Raw genomic sequence first — 21,661 nt, 5'->3', positions numbered from 1 at the left:
TGAAAGCACTCAGCATTCAAAATACCTGTTTAAAAAATGGACTAACATAACACAAACACTGCTCTAAAATGTAGATTTAAATGACATTCAGGTTAAGGGACAACATTTGAACCTTTAAAGCTAAATATGAAAATCTGAACATCAACAAGATTCCAGTAAGATCCATTCAAGGAAATACGACACTGCAAGTAAAAACATTTTAATTAAGACAGTTTGATTACAGGGACTACAAGTTTTTTGCAATTAATCTCTATTTTTGCGATAGAGGTATAATACTTGCCTGATTCATGACTTCAAAACCAGACTGTATACTGATACTAAAACTCTCTTCACTATCTCCATCATCAGACTTGGATAAAATATTGTTGATATGATGGAAAACATTGCTCTGATGCAAGAACTGATGATCAGATTGTTTGAATTTGAGACTCCAGCATCTGAAAAAACATTTAGTGGATTTTGAAATTTTGAACATTGCTTAAGAGACAGACCCTACCAGCAAAGTTATTAATTACATTTTTGCTTCTCAAAATGTTTTTATAAACCCTTAACTTCAAATTTTTGCAGGATCGCAATAGTTTCTTTGTCATCTTGAGGAAGGCAGAAGTAAACTGTACCTTAACTACAAACAGAGTCAGTATTATTCAATTTGTATTTAAGACAAATATACAGGAAAAAATTTCAAATAGTTTACAGAGACTAGTCAGATAACAGATTTTTCAAGCAAATGTTATTAAGTTATCATGCACATACACACAGATACTATGGCATATTGCAATAATATTTTTTTTAAATAGGGGATACACTACAGAATTTAAGATGAAATTCATTTTTACTTTTCAAAATCTTTTATACTATGTGTAAGGAGGTACGTGCGCATTTTTACAGACACATTAAGTTGTTTTGAACTTCTGATCTACAATGTAAAGTCTTTTCATCACTACTGTTAACACGCTTTGAGCCTCTTGAGAATTTTCCTAACTTGTGCTTACCTTAAGGCCATTTGCTGTAATGCACTACCACTGGGAAGAGACATCATAAGATCAGAGATTGTCTGGAGTAAACGATGAAAAGTGTGGGGTAATGGGTGAGCTGCTTCACCAGCAATCACTATATCTGACAGAGGATGCTCACACACTCTTGTGTCTTTCTCCTAAGACGGAATGGAATTTGTTAATAGACTTTTAGACAAAAAAGATAGGAGTAAAAACATTTATAGTATTTGTTTTGAGAATAATTGCAGTAATCCTATAATGAATGTGAACTTCAAAGTAGATCCTGTCTGAGAATTTTTAAAATAACAAATGTTTATTTTTAAAATAACAACCAATACAGGAACACAAAAGAATAATTTTGGAAAGTATCTTACCACATGGTATTTCTTGCAATTTAAAGATGGGAAGCATTATAACCACTTAAAAAACAAAAAGAACACTTAAAAAAACCCAGAAAGATTAACACATTTCAGCTGCTATAATTTTTTTGAGCAGCAAGCATCAGCCAGAGCAAACTCAGTAATTAAGCTAAGGCTATAGCTGCTTTGTTTCGTGAGAGCTGTGAAAATAATGACAATAATGCGCCAGTATCAGAGAGGCTGTGCAGTGAGAGCCAAGCTCCATTTGGCAGTGGCTGAGAAGGCAGTGGCAGAGGTCCAAGAAAAATGGGATCCACCAAGGCATGTTGTGGGCAAGGGTAGCAGAGAAAGAAAAGGAGGAACTTTTTAATGGACACATTCTGTTCTACAAGGCAGGGGAATACTTCATCTATGAAGGATACAGACTGTTTTCTCTGTTTTATAAACTGCCTCTTCTACCTGTACCTTTTCACAGCTCTTGAACACACTACCCAGTCCCCAGCATGCACCATCTTTTGCATTTCCACACTTTGGTACATGCAAGCCAACTTTCTCATCCCACATAAACACAGTTTTCTTCCTCATTTCTTCTGCAACCCTTTAATCCCTCTTCAGCAATACATACATACATACATGCTTTCCTCACTCTCACTCTACTAAGGATATCTGGTGCCACAAACAACTTCGAAAACCAGTTTTTTTTCATTGTGCACTTCCATTATTTTTCACTATGTTTTTCAGAGTGGTCAGCATAGGATTTTCTTCTTCCTCCCCAAATGACCCATTTTGAAAATGGTCCACATTTGTAATTATTCTCAGTGGGACAAAGGGTAATCACTGCTGCACTTTTTCATCATGAGCATCATCTCTTATTGATCCTCATGGGAGCTGATGCCAAGGATGAAAGCCATGGTGTCCTGAAAGGAGTCTGTACTCAAAAATGGTCTTTCTAGCTGGCACACCTTCCAGCCACCATCCTTCCCTCTAGACAAATGAAAATATGTCAGTGCATTTCTCCAGAGTATGACCAGACCTGATCAGATTTACACATTAGTATGAAGAAATGTAGAGACCCGAAAGGGCTCTTACTAAAGTTAATTTTATTTTTGTGCTTGAATCAATATGAGCTTATATTATATAATTATGCAGATATGACTATTCAATAAAGGGATTTTTCCACTCTAATTATACTGCTATAACTACAACTGGAAAATCTCAGTCCAGTAAAACCATTAGTTTTATTGATAATGATAGAACATAGATCACTATCAAAAAATATCACCTGATTGCAGCCTGGCACTTCATTCTGAAAATTAAAAGTGGCAGCTGTGTTAATACAGGCTGTTTTTTCATGAAAATTCTGTTTAGAACATTATTCATTAGCTTTCACTGTTGAGACAATTTTTCAAACATATTAGAAAAAAATATTTGGGATGAGAATTTTTTGGTTTTAGAGATAAGGGTCAAATTTTCTGTACTGTACAACCTGTGGGACAGCAAGACTGTTTGGAAATTTGATGTTTAGGACAGGAAAAAGGACCAATACATTATACTCAATTCCTTGAAGGGATCCATTTGAAAATAAATTTTAAGTCACGGAATCACAGAATGGTTGAGATTGGAAGGGACCTTTAGAGATCAGCTAGCCCAACACGCCTGCTCTAGCAGGGTCACCTACAACAGGCAGTCCAGGACTGGGCCCAGTCAGTTATTCAAAAAAAGTTCCAATCCTAGGTATTCACTTTCCCCAGAGTATCCTAACTAGACGGTTAACACCCTGCTCCCTCCTGCCTCCTCTGTAGTCTAGTAACTGCTGCATTTTGTTTGCTTTAACTGGACTGGACACTACCCCTTGGATCTACATCTTATGTATGAAACCCTTTCTCATTCTAGATTCCCATCCCCAATTTTTCAGAATTCAACACTGGATTTCTCACCCACCCCCAGTGAATTAAAAGAATGTATCTAAATATTTCGCACACAGAAATGAATCCTAATGCTGGAGAAGTACCAAATAATTGTCTTAAATTAGTTACATAGTGTGCATACATTTATGATACGTATTTTTATCATATGATCACACTATTGAAGGAAGACACTAGATTTGAATATAAATCACTTGAGCTGTATTTAGCAACTAGCTGAAAACTGTTGCCAGTTTCTTGTATGCCATAAAATTACTCATCCTAGTCAAGTGTTCAAGGTGAATTTTGTAAGCCCCTCCGTCATTATATCGAAAAAGAAGAAGTAGTCCAACCAGAGTAGAAGTAGCATTTTTTTTCCATTCCCTTCTAATCTCCTTTTCCTTTCAATCAGTAATTATCCAAACTACCTCTAAAACAGCATTTTTTAATTGATTTAGATATTAATGGATCTTATTTTGGAGGCTAAGTATAAGGACTGGTGGGAACACAACAGTTCCACTGCTCTGGCAGTGTTTTTGATGCACCAGCTGAAGTTATTACAGGGGAGAAGACTACTGGAGCTTGGCACAGAAACAGCACTCAAGGGTGTAATAGACTGAGCTAGTTACAATCAGCTTTAATGTATATATACTAGCACTTGAGGCTCTTAAAAACAAGTATATAGAATTACAAATCTGCATGTTGATATAACATGCAAAAGCTGATTATCTCACACAAAATTTAGAATGAATTACAGTCACTTTGTAAACAACTATAGAAATGTACTGTAGCTGAAATGCTGAAAGGAATCATTTCAGAACTTCTAATTTCAGAGCTGGATTAAATTTGAAGTGATAAAAATTATCCTGATTGACTTATTAGGAATGTTAGCATGATCTCTTGAGGTATCATGGCGGGTAGGATAATGTTTTCAATAATTACAGCTAAATCTATAAGAGACTGTGTGATCACACCTTTTGAATGTTGTATTAGACTGCATCATTTCACATGCTAGATTTTGAAAACTATGCATTTTCTTAATGTGCTGAAAGACACAGCATACAGAACAAAAAAGCTCCTCTGAAAAATATTTTCTCGTTTCTGTCTTTTTTCTTTTTGGGTGGGGGAAATAGAAAGCAAACAGTAAAATTATTTTGTTATTGGATTACAAAATGTGCTTGTGTATTTTTTTCTTAAGCTGTTTGAATATGCATAAGAATAGTGTATATAAAGACTGGAATTCATCAGCACACAAAATCTGGCATTTTGAGAAGGAAAAATAAATTTAACTATGACTGTTGAAGGGATTCAAGCACATATTCTATGATTAAAGATTAAAAATTTTCATTCCATAACTAGGTTTCTGTTTCCCAGAAAAGAGGAGTAAGGCTTCTTTTTAGACATACTAAAATATTTCTAAATTGATTTCAAAATACATGAAGATATTGTATTTATGAAAGGTATGCTGAACCTCACATACTTGTTCTGCATTTTCTTTATTTGATTTATTGTCTTCATCTTCCTCCTCTTCAGGCTCTACAGGTGCAGGAGTCAAGGAAGCCACAAAATGCCATAAAATATCATGAAGAGAAGTTGTTTGAATGACATTACAAAGAAGCCAGTTAAAAGCCTAAAATAAAATACACACCAAGAGTTATCAATTGGCTACGCAAAGCTGAAGTAAAACTATATTTTAATTTCTTTATATAAGAAGATGAATAGACATGTTTGGAAAGTCAAACAGTAACACAGGTCTTCAAGTAAGGCCCTTATTACAAAAATAAGTTCTGTAAAAAAGCTTTAAGACTGAAAAAAGCAAAGTCCTTGTGTATTTCCAGAAATTATTATAGGATGAGGTGGCAGCACTGCTTATTACTCAATTTGGTTAACAAAGTAAAGATTACTTTTAATTTATGACCTTGCAGGCTGAGGTTTGGTTTCCTTGTTTGATTTCTGCCATTGGCTGAATTAATCTAAACAATTTGGCCACGTCCAAAAAATGAAAGTAGTGGGGAAAAAAAAAGCTTTCAAGACTGTAACATTCTTACATTCTTCTTTTGAAAGCTGTAATCCTTTTGTGCATTGCTGTTGAGACCTGAAATTTGACTGGTAGTGCTAACAGTAGAGATGAGCTCTTTACCTGAGAAAATACACCTAGATTTTCACAAGTTATAAGTATTTGATCTTTTGGTGGCTCATTCACTATCTATATAACCTGGATAGCATTCACCTATTTCAGGTGGAAGCTGTGAACTACCCAGATATTATCTGCACCAAAACAATTCTAAAGAAACAATTTTCAGACCAAGATTTGAAAAAGGAGTTGCGAGTAAGACATGGAACATATTGAGTAACAAGAAGAAAACAATATTTAAATAATTGATTTTTGCAGCCTTAATCAGAGATTTTCTATAGAACAAATGCAAATATACTACTGGAGAAGGTTTACAGAAAAAATTAGTATTCTTGACTTTTAGAGTTAATAATACAACTAAGTGAAATTTTTAATAAGGTTTACTGATGTAAGAATTCAAAATCAGTAATAAAATTCTTCTTTGTTTTTTGTTTATATATATGTATTTTTTATATATATATATATTAAAAAAACTCTTTTAAAACATATCTGAGACAGAAGTTACTAATGTCTTATTATAGACAGATCCATTAGTATATTAATACCTCCATGGCAAAGACTCGGCAAGCAGATTTCCGTAACGCTTGTTTCATTGCTATTTCAAGTCCTTCCAGATCATGATGCTGGATTACAAATGCCAGTACTGGCCACTGGAAATTTCTCTCTCCTTTGGAAAGAGAGCTGTGGGCGGAGATTAACCGAGAAAGTTCAGGAGATGGATGTCTCAGGAGAGAGGACCCCACTTCTATTTAAAAGCATAAAAATATGCATACATTAGATTTTTCGTGCGATGTAATTTTACAGCCACAGTAAAAATAAAAAGCAAAAGAGTAATCATAGAACTGATATTTTTGTTCATTTTTTCTAACAAAATTGTATAATAAAAACAATGTGGAAAAGTGATGCTTCAACTGAGGAAGTAAGCAGACATTAAAACCAAGAAAATACTACTCCAGTTTTCAAATCAAGCACAAAAGATGCACCACATATTTCAAAACTGCAGTTATTCCTGAGTTGTTCTTGGACTAATCCTATGTGGATTAACAAACAGTTAATATTTATTAGTAAAAAAAAAAAAAAAAGCCATTGCATGTATTTGTAACAATTCATATTTGTCTACAGTTTCCAAGAACTGTAAATCCAATGCCATATCTTTGACTATTTTTTCCCTGCTTCAGATATCTGTTCTCTTACCTGCATCTCCACTGTTGACTCGTCTCCTGGGGATCGCCTTAACTCGTGCTGGCAAAATTGAGTGCTGTTTGTCATATTCTGATGCAACAACTGAATATGATCTTTGAAAGACTGTACGCTTTGCAAGATCTGTATCTGTTATTGGACTGGTTTCCAAACTACAAAGAAATGAGTGAAGTTACAGACCCATTAATGAATATAATACTTAAATTACACATATATATTAAATAAAGAGGCATGCATTTCATAATGAGTACTACTATTGTATGAAAGTTTGTCTTATGCATCTAATAATTATTTAAGTTATGGGAAAGAAGAAACACATATTAGAATTACTTATGATGAAAAAGCGTGCAAATATCTTATGCACAAAGGTAATGATGTATACAGTAAGTTCCATGAATTTAGGTATTTTTTAGAGAGAATACAAACATTCAGATAATGCCTGAAATTTCAGACAAAATTTTCCCTGGGAATGTGTGTGAAAACATCTATGAAGTGAATTTTTAAATATGCAAGCCAGTTGAAATTTAGACGTTTGTGTAATGAATAAAAGTTTCCAACATCATGAGCCCATTTTCAATTGCTATGGCTACTCCTCTGACATGTTTTACTCCTTACCTTCAGTAGACTTCTTACAGTCTGCAGAAGAACTCCCAGCTTATGCTCTCCCTATAGACCTCAGAAGACCATGGTGTCCACAGTTTTAATAAAGGAATATACCAATACGATGCACTCTTAAGGAGTTTTGTTAGAAAAGTTCTATTTCTGAAAAGACTATATTGTAGATTGCAGCATTCCAATACACTGTTTTTTTTTCAGCCAGTGTAAAATATAACAAATTGAAATAAAAACAGATTAATAGCAATGTTTTGCTTCATTATGTCCTCATTATAATATGAGGAATCACTGTTTGACATCCCAAAAAACCCAAGCATCAAAGTTGATTCTGGACTATTTATTAAGATATTCTAAGAGCCTTTCTCGCCTAGGCAAAACAAAAAACTCTGTAACTGCTTCAACTAGGTTACAGTAAACTCATTTAGATAGGAAATTGGCTTAACCTAACAGAATCCATCCAGCAGTCTTGGTACTAGATATCATTAAGCTGTCACTTCTTCAGTGAAATTTGCAACTTCCCACCAAAAGAACAAGCAAAATTTGCTTTGAAAATGTAAGGTGTGCTAATGGAATTCTTTCCTGTTCAAACTTCCCTTCAGAGTAAAATCTTGAATGGAAGATGCCAGCTACTTCCTTTCAAAAGGGCAGTCCATCTGCACTAGAGTCAGTTTTGTTATAGAATGGAAATACAGAAAAAAAATCGCTACATTTCAAGGAGCTTGCAACAGCTACTGTTCCTGGACCATTGCTTTTCTGATCACTTACTCAGTTTTGCAGTTTTAGAGAGTCTGGAAAAAATTTATTTGTCTCTACAGGGACATAAGCAGGCCTGGAGTAAGGATTAGTTTTCCTAAGGTATGCTAAGAGTCATTCATCTGTTTCCGAACAAACATTTTGTTTGTATTTAGGTTGTGAAACGAAGACATTTCTAGAGAAAGGCAATTCACCTGCACTGTCCCTTCAAGTTTTAAATCAGAAAAACAGAGTTGGTGTGCAAACTTAGTAATACTGTTAGTGTTTGAAAATACATCTGACACTGCCACGATTCACTGAAGATATTTCTGTAGCTATGTTTTAATATGTTTATTGGCTTTTTTTCTGCAGTTTCAATAGACTGGTCTGGGCTGACCTGATACTTTACCTACTTAACTACAGCAATATTTCCCATTTTATTTTTTCCACTTGGTGCGCTAATGTTTTAGCATCTGTAAGTAGCACCTAGAATTACAAGGAAGTACCTTGGGGGCATAGATTTCATGTTACTCTCTGGCTCTTCAAAGACATTAGGGCTTGCATCAGGAGTAACAGAGATGTACGGTGCAGGTACTGAAGTTGAGCGCAGGTACCTCATCTCATCCTGGAAGAGGTTGTCATCCTGGTACCCAGCAAAGTTTTCATGATGATGCCTGCATCAAATCAGAACTTGAAGTTAGCATTAAGCCTAGAAGTTACTAACACACACACACAAGTCCTTTGCAAATACAGTTAACCATCTAACAGTAATCATTTACTGTCCACCTAATGTATTGAAGACAGTTGTGACTTGCATGTGCTAATGCAAAATAAGTCATTTTACTGCCTTTAAACGGCCTTTAATTACCTTGCTAATGTCTGTAGATAAAGACATGGCATTTTAATGGGAAAGTCTTCAGAAATTCCTTCTTTGACACTGGGAAGTTGAGACTGAAATGTTTTTGCAGGGTGATAGCAGAGGATACTGGGTTCAGCAGCACTACTCAGTGACAGCAAATACAGTGCATTAGCTTTAATCACTTGATGAGCTTCCATAGTTGGCAAGGCACGAGGAGTTTTAACTTGCATTGGTTTTCTCCTAGATTGTTTAATCTAGAAAAATACAAAAAAAAAAGTGTATTTAAATTATATTTCATCCCAGGAAAAGCTGACAATGTCACTTGATTGTCACAAGTGTCACAATGTGACATTGCTTCTTCCTATCATAAATGATGCTTCCCATTATAAAATGACACTTCTGTTATTTTCATAACTCTGCAAACTTTTAACAAACAGCTGAAAGTTTTCATGCCAGATGTTTACCTCAGGATGGTTATTGTGTGCAAAATTTTCAACAAATTTCATTTTAAGAATGAAGTTAAATTAACATTGTTCTGCTTGTATCAAAAAAGCCCCACTTATATTTGTATATTTTGCATGAAGGATTTTAAATTGGTTAGGCAAGACTTTTTATAAGAGGGACATCTTTCTTGCTATTCCCATTAGAAATGCTCCAGTTTGCCTGAAGCGTAGTTACGTCCTCACATAAAGGCCTGGCCATGATGACACACAACAACATTCCTATTTTATTCAGTTTGGTTTAAAAACACTAAAATGTTACTTCTAACATAAAAAATATTAAGACTGTAAATTAAAGCAACTGCAATCACAACTTAAAGAATTCTTGAATTAGGTAGCTTGTACAATTTTACTCTAGTTCCACAGTATAAACACATGGCTATATCCTAGAATTTTTGCCTAGTTTCTACCTATACTGGGATTTTAGGTATCTAATTATCAGCAAACAAACAATAGACATATTTCCTCTTCTCGAGCACTTCAACTCTGCACTTACCTCTGTCACACACTGAGTCAAAAAGCTTTCTCAGCCTTTTCATGAGGCTAAGAAACACCCTGGTCTGGGAAGACAGTTGCCTCGACTTTGCTGCATTTCAGTAATGAGCAGGAAGATGCATAGAGTCAGTCTTCAAATCCCAGAGATGGCTAATCTCCTACATATAACTTAGATCTGCACAACTCATTTTGAACATGGCATAGTCCAGTTAAATGAAATAAGGATAAAGTACCAGTGGTAAACCTTTTAAAAAACCTCTAGTAACTGGAACATTCCCAAGAACTATGGTTTAGGTCCTTCTTCACCAGAAAGTGGTCTGAATAGACAGCCTGAATTCCACCCTAACCAACCACCAGTGATAACACTGCCTGAGTAGAAAGATTCCATTTCCACGTAGGACACTACAGTCAGAGCGCACTCTGGAATGCAAAATTTGTAGATCAACAAACAAGAATAAACAATAAAGTGTCTGAGCGAGAAGATGGACTCACGGTAAACAGAAGAGTACATGTTCTGGTCAACATCCTAGGAATGACATTTCTATTTACTGAGTGACTGAAAAACCAGAAACAGATAAACAGCACTAGAAAGACACCAATGATATGAATCATTCTCGTCCCTCATAATCTCTCTTGCCAATGGAAGAGGTACCTTGGCCTTCAGGAGCTCTCTGAAGTACTAAGTTCTCTGTACAGGCTATATAATGAGTTTACAAGTCTAGTCTAGACGTTCTGAATCACCATGACAGGCTTCCCTGGCTACCTTTTAAGTGTTGCATAAACTTAAATTAGAAATAACTACATTTTAGTTAGGTGCCTAACTAAATAGTCTCTGACTAATAGACTCTTTCCCCACCACCTCCAAAATTCCTTCCATTACAATCAATGCAGCACTCATGTTACTTTTGCTGTCAGCGGAGCAGACAGGCCACACCTCCAGTGCTCTTTCAAGGACAGCAACTGTTTCCATTACGAGAGAGATGCCTTTTAAACCTCAATTGCTCCTCAATTCAGATTCGTTTACTCAAACCAGCATGGGACTGCCAGGACTGGAGCATCTCTGTCTAGAAGCTTATAGGGAAAAGGACAAAAGAGAAAAAAACATTGATGGCCTACAGAGTAGACAACGTTAGGTAACAGAGAATCCATGCAAAAAGCTTTTAATCAAGGAACAGAGCCAGCTAACATAAGATCTCTTATGGAATTTATAATACTAGAAATAAAGCTGGAGCTCTGAAGAAGAAACATGTGAGTACAAAACTGAGCGTAGTCTGAGCTTTTCCTAGATGAGGAAGATCAGCAACAACCATCACATATACTGCCAGTAGCTGTGGCCAATAATATGTCTAATTGCCACGTATGTACTATTTTACACTTTTACAAACGTACTTTTACTTATGGAGATTAAAATTCTTTTGAGATTGTTGACTTGACTTTGTTATTCTAAGGGGTGTGTGTGTGTGTGTGTGTGTGTGTGTGTGTGTGTGTGTGTGTGTAGGAATGCTCCATCTCTCTTTCTCTACCTCTCTGCTTGTTCTCCAAGTTTGTAAGACGCAATGAATACTACAGAGCTAAGACACTAAAACAAGCAGCAAGGAATGAAAAGATAACAGGAGGAAGAAGCCAGAGAAAAGTTAGGTTCAGAAGTTAGCTTCATAAAAAGCTAAGACAGTTGTTAAAGGAAAAACAATAATAATCTAGAATGATGAATTTCTGTTTTGGCAGGCAGCTCCAGTTGATCATTCACAAACATTCCTCGTAATTTTTCCTTGGGCCAACATACTGTATTTCTCAGGTGTTTTGAGAGTTTGGTTTCCACCCTGTATACTTCCTACAGGCAAGTGTCACAGAATTACAGAACCACTGAGGTTGGAAGGGACCTCTGGCAATTGCTTAGTCCAATCTCCCTACTCAAAGCAGGGTCTGCTACAGCATGTTGCCCAGGACCACATGCAGTTGGGTTTTGAATATCTCCAAAGATGAAGACTCCACAACTTCTTCGGCAAACTGTTTCAGTGCTTGACCACCCTCACTATAAAAAAGGTTTTTCTGATGGAAAATGGAATTTATTGTATTTCAGTTTGTGCCCACTGCATCTTGTCCGCAATGAGAAGAGTCTTGCTCCATCTTCTTTATGACATCCCATCAGGTATTTATACACATTGATAGGACCCCACCTCAGTCTTTTCTTCTCCAGACTAAACAGTCCCAGTTCCCCCAGTCTCTCCTTGTAAGCCACATGCTCCAGGCCCTTCATCTCAGCTGCCCTTTGCTGGACTTGCTCCAATAAGTCCATGTTCCTCTAGTACTGGGGAGCCCAGAACTGGACCCAGCATCCAGATGTGGCCTCACAAGAGCTGAGCAGAGGGGAAGAATCACTTCCCTCAACCTGCTGGAAATGCTCTTCCTAATGCAGCCCAGGATACCACTGGCCTTCTTTGTTACAAAGGTGCATTGCTGGCTCATGGTCAACTGGATGTTCACCAGGACCCCCAGGCCCTTCTCTGCAGAGCTGCTTTCCAGCAGATCAGCCCCCAGTCTGTACTGGTGCATGGGGTTATTCCTGCCTAGCTGAAGGACTCTGCACTTCCCATTGTTAAATTTCATGAGGTTTCTCTCTGCTCACCTCTCCAGCCTGTTGAGGCCCCTCTGAATGGCAGCACAGCCATCTGGTCTATCAGCCACTCCTCCCAGTTCTGTATCTTCTGCAGACTTGCTGAGGGTGCACTTTGTCCCATTGCCAAGGTCACTAATGAAGACGATAATCGCATTGGCCCCAGTACCGACCCCAGGGGCACATTGCTGGTGACTGGCCTCCAGCTGGATTTCATGCCACTGATCATAGCCCTCTGAGCCTGAGCAGTTGCGTCAGTTTTCAGTCCACCTTACTGTCCACTTACATAGTCTGTACTTCATCAGTTTGTCAATGAGGATGCTATAGAAGACAGTGTCAAAGGACTTGCTAAAGTCAAGATTACAGCACTGCTCTCCCTTCATCCTCCAAGTCAGTCTGTAGAAGGCTATCAGGTTGGCCAGACATGATTTCCCCTTCGTAAGTCCATGCTGACTACTCCTCTTTGTCCTTTGTATGTTCAGAAATCGTTTCCTGGATTATTTGTTCCATCTCCTTCCCAGCAGGTGAGGTGAGGCTGACTGGCTGGTAGTTCTCTGGATCCTCTTTCTTGCCCTCCCTTAAGATAGAAGTGACATTTGCTTTCTTCCAGTCATCAGGAACCTCCATCATTCATCATGACCTCTCAAAGATAATCAAGAATGGCCTTGCGATGACACCAGCCAGCTCCCTCAGGACACGTGGGTGCATCCCATCAGGTCCCATGTACTTCTGCATGTCCAGTTTGTTTAAATATTCCCTAACCTGATTTTCCTCCACTGAGAGTAAGTTAATCTTGCCTTGGACTTCCTCACTGATTTCGGGGACTGGGAACTGCTGATGGTCTTACCAGTTAAGACCAAGGTGAAGAAGGCATTTAGTACCTCAGCCTTCTCCATGTAATGTGTGACCAGGTCCTCATTCCCATACAGCAGTGGGCCCACATTTTTGTTGCTCTTCCTTTTGCTGCTGATTCACCTGTAGAAACCTGTCTTGTTGGCTTTCATGTCACTTGCCAGATTCAACTCCAGGTGGGCTTTGGCTTTCCTAATCCCATACCCATGCTTGGAGAGTTTCTCTATAGTCCTCATAGGTCAATTCTCTGTGCTTCCACCTCCTGTATGCTTCCTTTTTATGTTTCAGCTTTGTCAGGAGTTCCTTGTCCATCCATGCAGGCCTCCTATCACCTTTGCTTGACTTTCTGCTAATTAGGATGGACCATTCTTGAGGAGGCGATCCTTGAAAATCAAACACCTCTCCTGCACGTATCTTCTCTCCAGCACCATCTCCCTTGGAATTCTTCCAAGCAGACCCCTGAAGAAGCCAAAATCTGTTCTTGTGAAGTCCAGGGTTGTGATTCTGCTATCTCCTTTTCCCCCTCCTCTCAGCATCCTGAACTCCACCATCTAATGGTCACTGCAGTCAAGGTTGCCCCCGACCTTCACATTCCTGACCAGTCCTTCCTTGCTTGTAAGCATGAGGTCTAGCGCAGTGCCTCCTCTTGTCAGTTCCTCATTCCCTTGTGTCAGGAGGCTGCCATCAATGTATTCCAGAAAACTCTTGGATTGCTTATGCCCTGCTGTGCTGTCCTGTCAGCAGGTCTTGTGGTGGCTGAAGTCCCCCATGAGGATGAGTGCCTGTGAACATGAGGCTTCTTTCAGTTGTCTGAAGAAGGCCTCATCTACAACTTCTTCCTGATCAGGTGGTCTGTAGCAGATACCCACCCATAATGTCACACACATTGACCTGCTCTCTAATTCTAACCCATAAACTCATGACTGGCTCATCATCTGTCCCTAGAGCTCCATGCATTCTCACTGCTCTCTCCTATAAAGGACAATTCCCCGTCTTTGCCTTCCCAGAGAGAAAGAAAGACCATCCTGGTGTCAGATAAACATTTGCAAAAGCCTGCAGGGAAATATCCTTATTCTCTCCAACTGTCTTCTTGAAACCATTCTTTGAAGAAGACACGAAAAATCTGCGAATTAAATAGGGACAAAACTAAGCCAACACTGACTTTATATTCCTCTACATCCTTATTTTGGGAACCATTTTAGGCCAGAGCACAAGTAAGGCTCAGTTCAGTCTCCCAAGACTCAGTACCCATGGGAGAGAACAGCCTATTAAAGAAGTCTGCACTAGCACTCTATGAAACAGTTCATCTTTTCAGATGTACCGGTCTGAGTCAGCCACCTTCACAAACACAGAGTGTTTTGAATGATATAACAAAGCCCAAAGTTTTGTGACTGTATGAATAAAGTAGTGGCCATGAACAGAGCTTGCTGTATGAACAGTGGAAGTATGGAACAGACTTCCTCCCTTCAATCTGAAAAACCAGAAATTAAAACTTCCCTTCTTTATTCTGCGTCTAACAATGCGGTAGGAGATGAAAAACAATTATAACCAGAAATGACACCAGATCTACACTACAGATACACAGTGGCAGGATGGAATTACACTTGGTGATCTGGATGGTTAAACAATGCTCATAATTCAATAAACAAAAAATTCAAAGTTAAATAAACCAAGACGTACTTTTAAAAATTAGGTACTAATCTTATAATGTAGTTGTATCAGGATAAAAAATAAAATTACTTTAGAAATAAAAGCAAAAAAGAAGGTAGAAGTACTTCAAATATACAACAATGAAAAAATCACACCTTGGAAAGTAATGTGAAGTACCAAATCAGAAGTAATTAGCAAATTTTCTATATTTTAAAACTATCAACGACGTAACTGAATATTTAAAAACCTTAAAACATTCTGAAATTCAAAATTTATCAAATTGGTCCTGCATTACATTCAATTTTTGAACACATATTAGTATTAAACATATGAAGATATAAACACAGGAGAAACAGATAAAAATACCTTCTCTCTTGCTGCTGCTTGCTTTTCACGGAGGTATTTTTCTCTGCATCGATCACAAACCAAATACCAAGTGCTTCCTCCAATACCACCATCACCACAATTACCAGCCCATCCTCCACAGAAGTGTCCAATGCTATTATAACCTTGGCCACCTGCGTAACGGCCACAACCTACATATGGTAAAAAGATGAAAAAAAAGTTATTTCAAAATAAGCATTATTATTTTCCTACCTGTAAAACGGGGAGTGGGAAGGGGGAGGAAGAAAAGAGACACACACATCTTTTCCGAGCCTAATTTTCTCCTTTTCTAGATTTCTTAACTTATGGGGAAAAAAGGGTGTGTGTCTGTGTGTGTGTGTGTGTGTGTGTGTGTGTGTGTGTGTGTGTGTGTGTGTGTGTGTGTGTGTGCGCGCGCGCGCACGCGCATGTGTGCACTGAATTTCAAGAAATCTAAACACACTTGTAGTTTTCAAGCTTTTATTATAATACTGCCTGAAGCGTCAGTAGTTCCCTATTCAGACATATTCAGACAGCTAACTGACAAGGTCAGTATTACACAGTAGCTCACCTCATCTGAAATTTAACAAACACACTCCCCCACACAACCACATGTCTACTGAAGCCTAAAAGGGAATAAAGTGGATTCCTTTGCTAATTATTATTTCTCAGAAAAATTCAGGTCACTGATAACTGCTGAATAAGAACAAATTTTAAAGCCTCTTTAATTTCACTGTAACTTCCTATGCAGTGCTAACACTACTGCATACATCAGCCTTAACTTCAGTAACTGGAAAAATAATTAGTTTAGTTTATAAGCTACAAAACACATAAATCATTTAGGCTGTGATAAGACTAGTTATTACATGATAGCTAATGCCTTCTAAAAGTGACCTTTTTTCAAGAGAAAACACAACTTACTTATCTTTTAAACTCAGTTAACTAGCTAAATAATGCCTAACTAACACTGATTTACCTTGTTTCATTTCTTAAAATTAAACCAATTCCTGAACAGATTTAGTGACCTGCCTCCAACAGTAAAACTGCAGACTCAGGTTGTATTTTACAAACTGCCTTCTGACTAAGGTTTAAAACTTTAGAGATTGTAATTGTAAATTTTTTTTTCCAAGATAAATTTTAAGCCAAAAGATACAAGTCACCGAAGCCTAGGGATTACAACAGGTAATTAGTAACAGGAATATTATATATTAGACAATTCTAAATAACCAATATTATACTTCTATTTTTATTTCCAATTTTCTTGGCATAATTTGAATTCATAAATATTAACAAATGGTATGCTTCTGAAGGAGCCCTGTAAAGTCCGTTCATCATTTTGGCTTTGTTTCAAACAACCTTCTTCAGCATCTTTGACAGCTCAGATCACAGAATTGCTTGTGTTTCAATCTGTGGCCACTGCCCCTTGTCCCGTCACTGGGCATCACTGAGAAGAGGCTGTCTCCCTCTTTTGTACACCCTCCCACTAGGTATTTATAAGCACTGATAAGATCTCGCCTGACACTTTTCTTCTTGAGGCTAAACAATCCCAACTCTCTCAGCCTCTCCTCTTATGAGAGATGCTGCAGTCCCTTAATCATCTTTGTGGCCCATTGCACTTAAAATTACTTACACAAGTATAGTGCTCAGGGCATCAAATTTTAATATAGCTTATATTGTGAACTGTGTTAAAATGCTAACAAGGCATCTTAACTCATTTTCATAACAATAACTAACGCCAATGCATGTATAATATACTTTATAGGCAGATAAGGGGAAGAAAAATATCTAATCGTACCTGGATGAGCTTGTCTCATGTGGTAAGTCACTGGATATGGATGGGATTCTCCACACAACTCACAAATAGTGTCTTTTTCAGGTCCTCCCACTGCAAGCTGGGCCATCTCGCCAAAAAGATTGCCCCTTGGCCTAGCCTCAACCTTTTCTTTTTTCTTTTTCTCTTTTTTGGTTTTCTTGTTATCTTTGTCACTTTCCTTCTTCTTTAACACTGCACAAGAACCAGGACTAGGAAAAATCATATTTTGGGAAGCTGCTTTAATAGTTGCTAAAGAAATGTCTTCCCAAAAAGCTACCAAGTGCTGCAGCGTTAACGGAAGAGGTGACTTTGATTTCATTGTGTGATGACTAGATGTTTCAAAGGAGGTAGCTTCAGTTTTTCCATCCTCACACTTCTCATGCAGAGGTGGTTCTTTTAACATAGACAGGACCTTATTTTTATTGATGCTTCCCATTTTAGATATGTCTGGTCCATGAGGTGCAATGTTGAACATGTTAAGAGCAGATGATATTTCCAATGAATGTCTGTTTTTCAACTTGGTTTCTTTTTCTTCTGCTGGTTGTTGATTCAGACTGCTTCGTATTGGTGCATGCTCTTTGGACAGTTCTGGATTAAACTTCAAAAAAGATGAGCAAGCCATAGCATCATGAACTATTCCTTCATGCCAAAGAAAAGCAGCAAAGACAGCTCTAGTGCATTCTGCAACAGAAGGTGACATTGCTTGCTTGGCTGGCTCTACAGGTTTGGAGCCATCACCTTTGAAAAGAAAGCTGGACTTTTCCTTTTTGGGTCTTGTGTGCCTACCAGCACATTTACGGCTCACTTTTGGAGAAGCTCTCATGTCTTGCTCATCTTTCAGTGGTGCTTTTCCTATGCTGAAATGAACTTTATTAGAACCATCATCCAGACTTTTAAAATCTGTGTTATCTTCACAGGTGCTATCTATAATGCTATTAGTCTTTAAAGTACTTGAAGTACATACTTCAACAACCTCACTGTGAAGATTTTCTTGTACAACATGAGGGGAAGGAGCTCTATTTTCAGTTTCTGTAACAGGCTTTCCATCTTTTGCAATAATTTTTGGTTTGGGTGAAGTGGACCTCCCCCTTAAGGGTTCTGTTAGTGGTACTTTCTTTTTGCGAAGGGTGTCTGGATCTAGTGTGTAAGAATCAGATTTGGATCGTTCTCGAGGAGGATCAAGCTTTGTTTTTACAGGGGATGAAGCTTTCTGAGGTAGAGTCTTTTCATGTGGTGATGAGGATCGTGGAGAACTAGCACCAGATCTAACTGCTGTAAGTGTCTTTGTCTTTGGAGAAGATGACCGGGTTCCTGGTCCTGGAGATTCAGCTCTCAGACCAGTAGTTGTTCTTCCATCAGTTTTTAGTGTTTGCAGAGTGTTATGATTTGGAGACAAAGACCTGCTGTGAGAATCTGACCGCAATTTTGCAGCATCTGATTTCAGCATAAGAGATTCACTGGCAGATAAACCTTCTGTATTCCTAGGTTTCTTCTGGTCAGCAGCAGCTCTATTCATTCGCACATCAGGCTTGGGTGACCTGCTGTCAACCCTGTGTTTTGATGACATGTCTGATTTTCCTGCTGGAGAAACTGGTCTAGCAGCTGCTGTGAAATTCACTCGGTCACCTGTTTAGTATATTTTATAATCAAATTATGATACTTTAACAGTAATACTTTTAACAATGCAAATCAAGGATTAAAGACCTGAACACAAGATACAATTGAAACACAGGCTTCTGTTCACATCAAAATGAAAGCAAATCTAAAGGGAATTTTTTCCACTAAAATAATTTTAATACTTTCCCCAAAAATATACCAAAAATACATCTCAAAATACATTAGGAAATATTTATAGAAAACACACTATTAGGAAGTATCAAAAGCCACAGTTCACTATTTCCACAAAACACTAATAAAAGCAGCACAATTTGCTTTCTTAGCTAGAATTGCAATACTTACTAAGTTTACTAGAGTTGCAAGAAAAACCAAGGACTATGTACTGATTACCTCTGCATGTGTCAGACTGATTATAACAAGAGGACTTGTTGAAAGATCATGTGTACAACCAGATTTATTTTCTTTCATGCTCAGAAGTCAGGTAAAATAGAAAGTAAATACAGCTATAAAGTAAAGCAGGTAAGAGGCTTACAAGCATGTTTAAAACAAATCACATAGATAACCTAAGGTATCCACATTTTTAAGACCACACGCTACCAACTGGTACAGAACATAACCTACTCAAAACGAGCTTCTTAATCACTATTAAGCTAAACCATCAACTCCAGTCTCCAGCGTCTTCTTATTTTGATGCAGTAATTTATTGTTCCTACGCACACTGACTTTGTACATATATTAATCCAAGCTATAAAAATTATACACTGCTTAATATAAATACCTGCTAAACACAAGTATATGCAAGTAAATAGCTCATTAAAACAATTTGCTTCTAACAATTCTATGAACATATTAAATCTTTCTTGTAAAATGGTATTTTAAAAATTCAAGACATGTAATGTTTAAATTACTGGCAAGCAATGTGGCAATCATGAATCGATTATTCTATATAACTGTCTTTCTGCAAAGCATTACACTGCAAAGCTTTGAGTATATAATTCGTCCTTCTGATTTGAATGGGCCTTTATTAGTTTAAAATGAAGAAGTATGTCTTGTAAAGCCTGTAGAATGAGGTTTCAGTACTTTAAATTATTTGACTTTTAGTCACTAAAATGCTATTTAAACTGAGCTGGGCACATTTTTTGCAAAACAATTATTTGTCAAAAAATTAAGTTACAATTAATCAGAGAATATATGCAAAATTTGGACCTTGATTTCTAATGAGAATGGTGAGGAGAAAAGGACATTAGAGCAGTCTTCTTCAATATTTACTTTGAAGGTGGGAAATCTGTGTTTACTTCCTTCTGCTTGATGGGATCTGAACCAACTTCTTCCAGCTCTCATGCATGAAGCCTTATTTCTATGCTAAAGAATGTGTAGAGGCATCAGTGATTTCAGTTTCTTCTACTGACACTGTTACCCCTCACAGTGCAAAAACAAATATATTCTTTGGGGTGAAGTCTACAAACAAGGTGTTTCCTCAGGTTACAGAGCAATTCTTGTTATTTTCCATCCTTCATATTTATGTAGCTTATACTAAAACGAAGCAGCATCAAGAAAAAGTGAATGATACCCATGTTAGAATATTTAATAAGCTTGCAGGTTAAGGTATTCTCCTGGCCTCCCAGGATAGGACAATCTAGGAGTTCATTACTTCTTCAGGCAGAGAAGAAATATTTTGTCTATATTCAGGAACAATATGCCAAATGTAAATGGTAGACTATAACGGGAACATCTCAAACATTAACATCTTTAAGGAATTTTGAGAGTCCAATCCTTCTTCATTCTTTTTTCTTATGAGTTACACAATTTGCTGGGGGAGAGGAAGGGAAGAAATAAAATAACATGTCTTGTTTTATAAAATGATCATCCTTGTTAGAAGAATAAAAAAAATTATTTAATGTCAATCCAACCTTTCCTCCATGCTAACTCAGTTATTCATCTGCTCTAATAGTAAACTATTTTCAGTCTCCTTTGTAATATAGGAATTCAGAAATGAAAATTGTAATTGCTTTATACACACTTTTCCAAGACACAGAAAAGACTAATTTAAATTTTTCTAGATGAGAAAATACTCTAGAAATGATCAATTAAAGAACCTTTTACAGAACTCCTCAAAAAGGAAAAAAAGTGAAAGGAAGACAACTGTCTTCTTAAAGGACATAAAACACTGGAAACCACTGGGCAATGTATCAAATTCAAAGTACCTGCATGACTAGTGAATATCAAGTAGGAAAACATGCTAGAGCAAAACTGTTTTATCAAAGGTATAGTCTAGCAATAATTTGCAGTAATAAAAATATAAAAATGTTTTTTACATGTTTGTATATGATTTTTACATATATACGTAAATGACCCTACTTAGCATTCTGGACTTAATCAGCACCAAATCCCCCCTCCCTATCACCAAACTCTGCATAATACTGCATCAAATTGATTTATTTGTAAATCAAAAAAAATCATGAAAAGTTTTCTTTCCTCTTCTTTCATATTTCATTTACTTACTGTTTGAAAACAAGTACTATTAGACTGGATTAATAGTGAACTTTCTGTTTACAAAATGTCAAAAGATAGTTAAATCATATATCATGAAATCACTGCAACTCAGTAACGCAACACTGAATGGTTACATCAAATGAATTCCAACAAATACCAAACTTGAACATTTACTTTTAAAACAGTATTTTATTAAGTGAATGAAATGAAAATGAATGAAAGGAAAAGGAAAACACTTTGACTGCAAATTCTGAATAACCTTGCTATGTTTGCATGCATACCCACCCTTCAGTTTGTGAGAGAGAGATGAAATAGCAGAGGCAGGCCCAGCTACATCACTAGTTTTGTAAATACGCTCACGAGAAGCAAGGCAGCAGGATGAAGTTTCTACAGTGGAAAACAGTTGCACAGAAGCAGCACAGATTCAATGGAAAAAATAGCAAAGATAAAAACAAGCATTTCAAAT

The 21,661-nt window shown here is 37.1% G+C and overlaps 1 protein-coding gene across 16 annotated transcripts in view; it reads right to left on the bottom strand.

The window, feature by feature from the left end:
- The window catches only part of MYCBP2 (MYC binding protein 2), a 214,485-nt gene that overhangs the window by 28,917 nt on the left and 163,907 nt on the right, over positions 1-21,661 (bottom strand). For all 16 annotated transcript variants that reach the window (XR_010387199.1, XM_064504730.1, XM_064504731.1 and 13 more), the window contains 9 exons: positions 17,068-18,711; positions 15,276-15,445; positions 8,808-9,052; positions 8,446-8,613; positions 6,587-6,744; positions 5,938-6,137; positions 4,739-4,888; positions 993-1,153; positions 281-437 (listed from right to left, as the gene is read on the bottom strand). Coding sequence is in view for 15 of the 16 variants with exons in the window: in XM_064504730.1 (XP_064360800.1) it covers positions 281-437; positions 993-1,153; positions 4,739-4,888; positions 5,938-6,137; positions 6,587-6,744; positions 8,446-8,613; positions 8,808-9,052; positions 15,276-15,445; positions 17,068-18,711 (3,053 nt within the window). In the remaining variant the exon portion in view is untranslated. The remainder of the gene's footprint in view (positions 1-280; positions 438-992; positions 1,154-4,738; positions 4,889-5,937; positions 6,138-6,586; positions 6,745-8,445; positions 8,614-8,807; positions 9,053-15,275; positions 15,446-17,067; positions 18,712-21,661) is intronic.

The sequence above is a fragment of the Dromaius novaehollandiae genome, chromosome 1 (genome assembly GCF_036370855.1).
Source record: "Dromaius novaehollandiae isolate bDroNov1 chromosome 1, bDroNov1.hap1, whole genome shotgun sequence".
Taxonomy (NCBI): Eukaryota; Metazoa; Chordata; class Aves; order Casuariiformes; family Dromaiidae; genus Dromaius; species Dromaius novaehollandiae.
The sequence above is the reverse complement of the archived record's forward strand: the minus strand, read 5'-3'. Positions and strand labels throughout refer to the sequence as shown.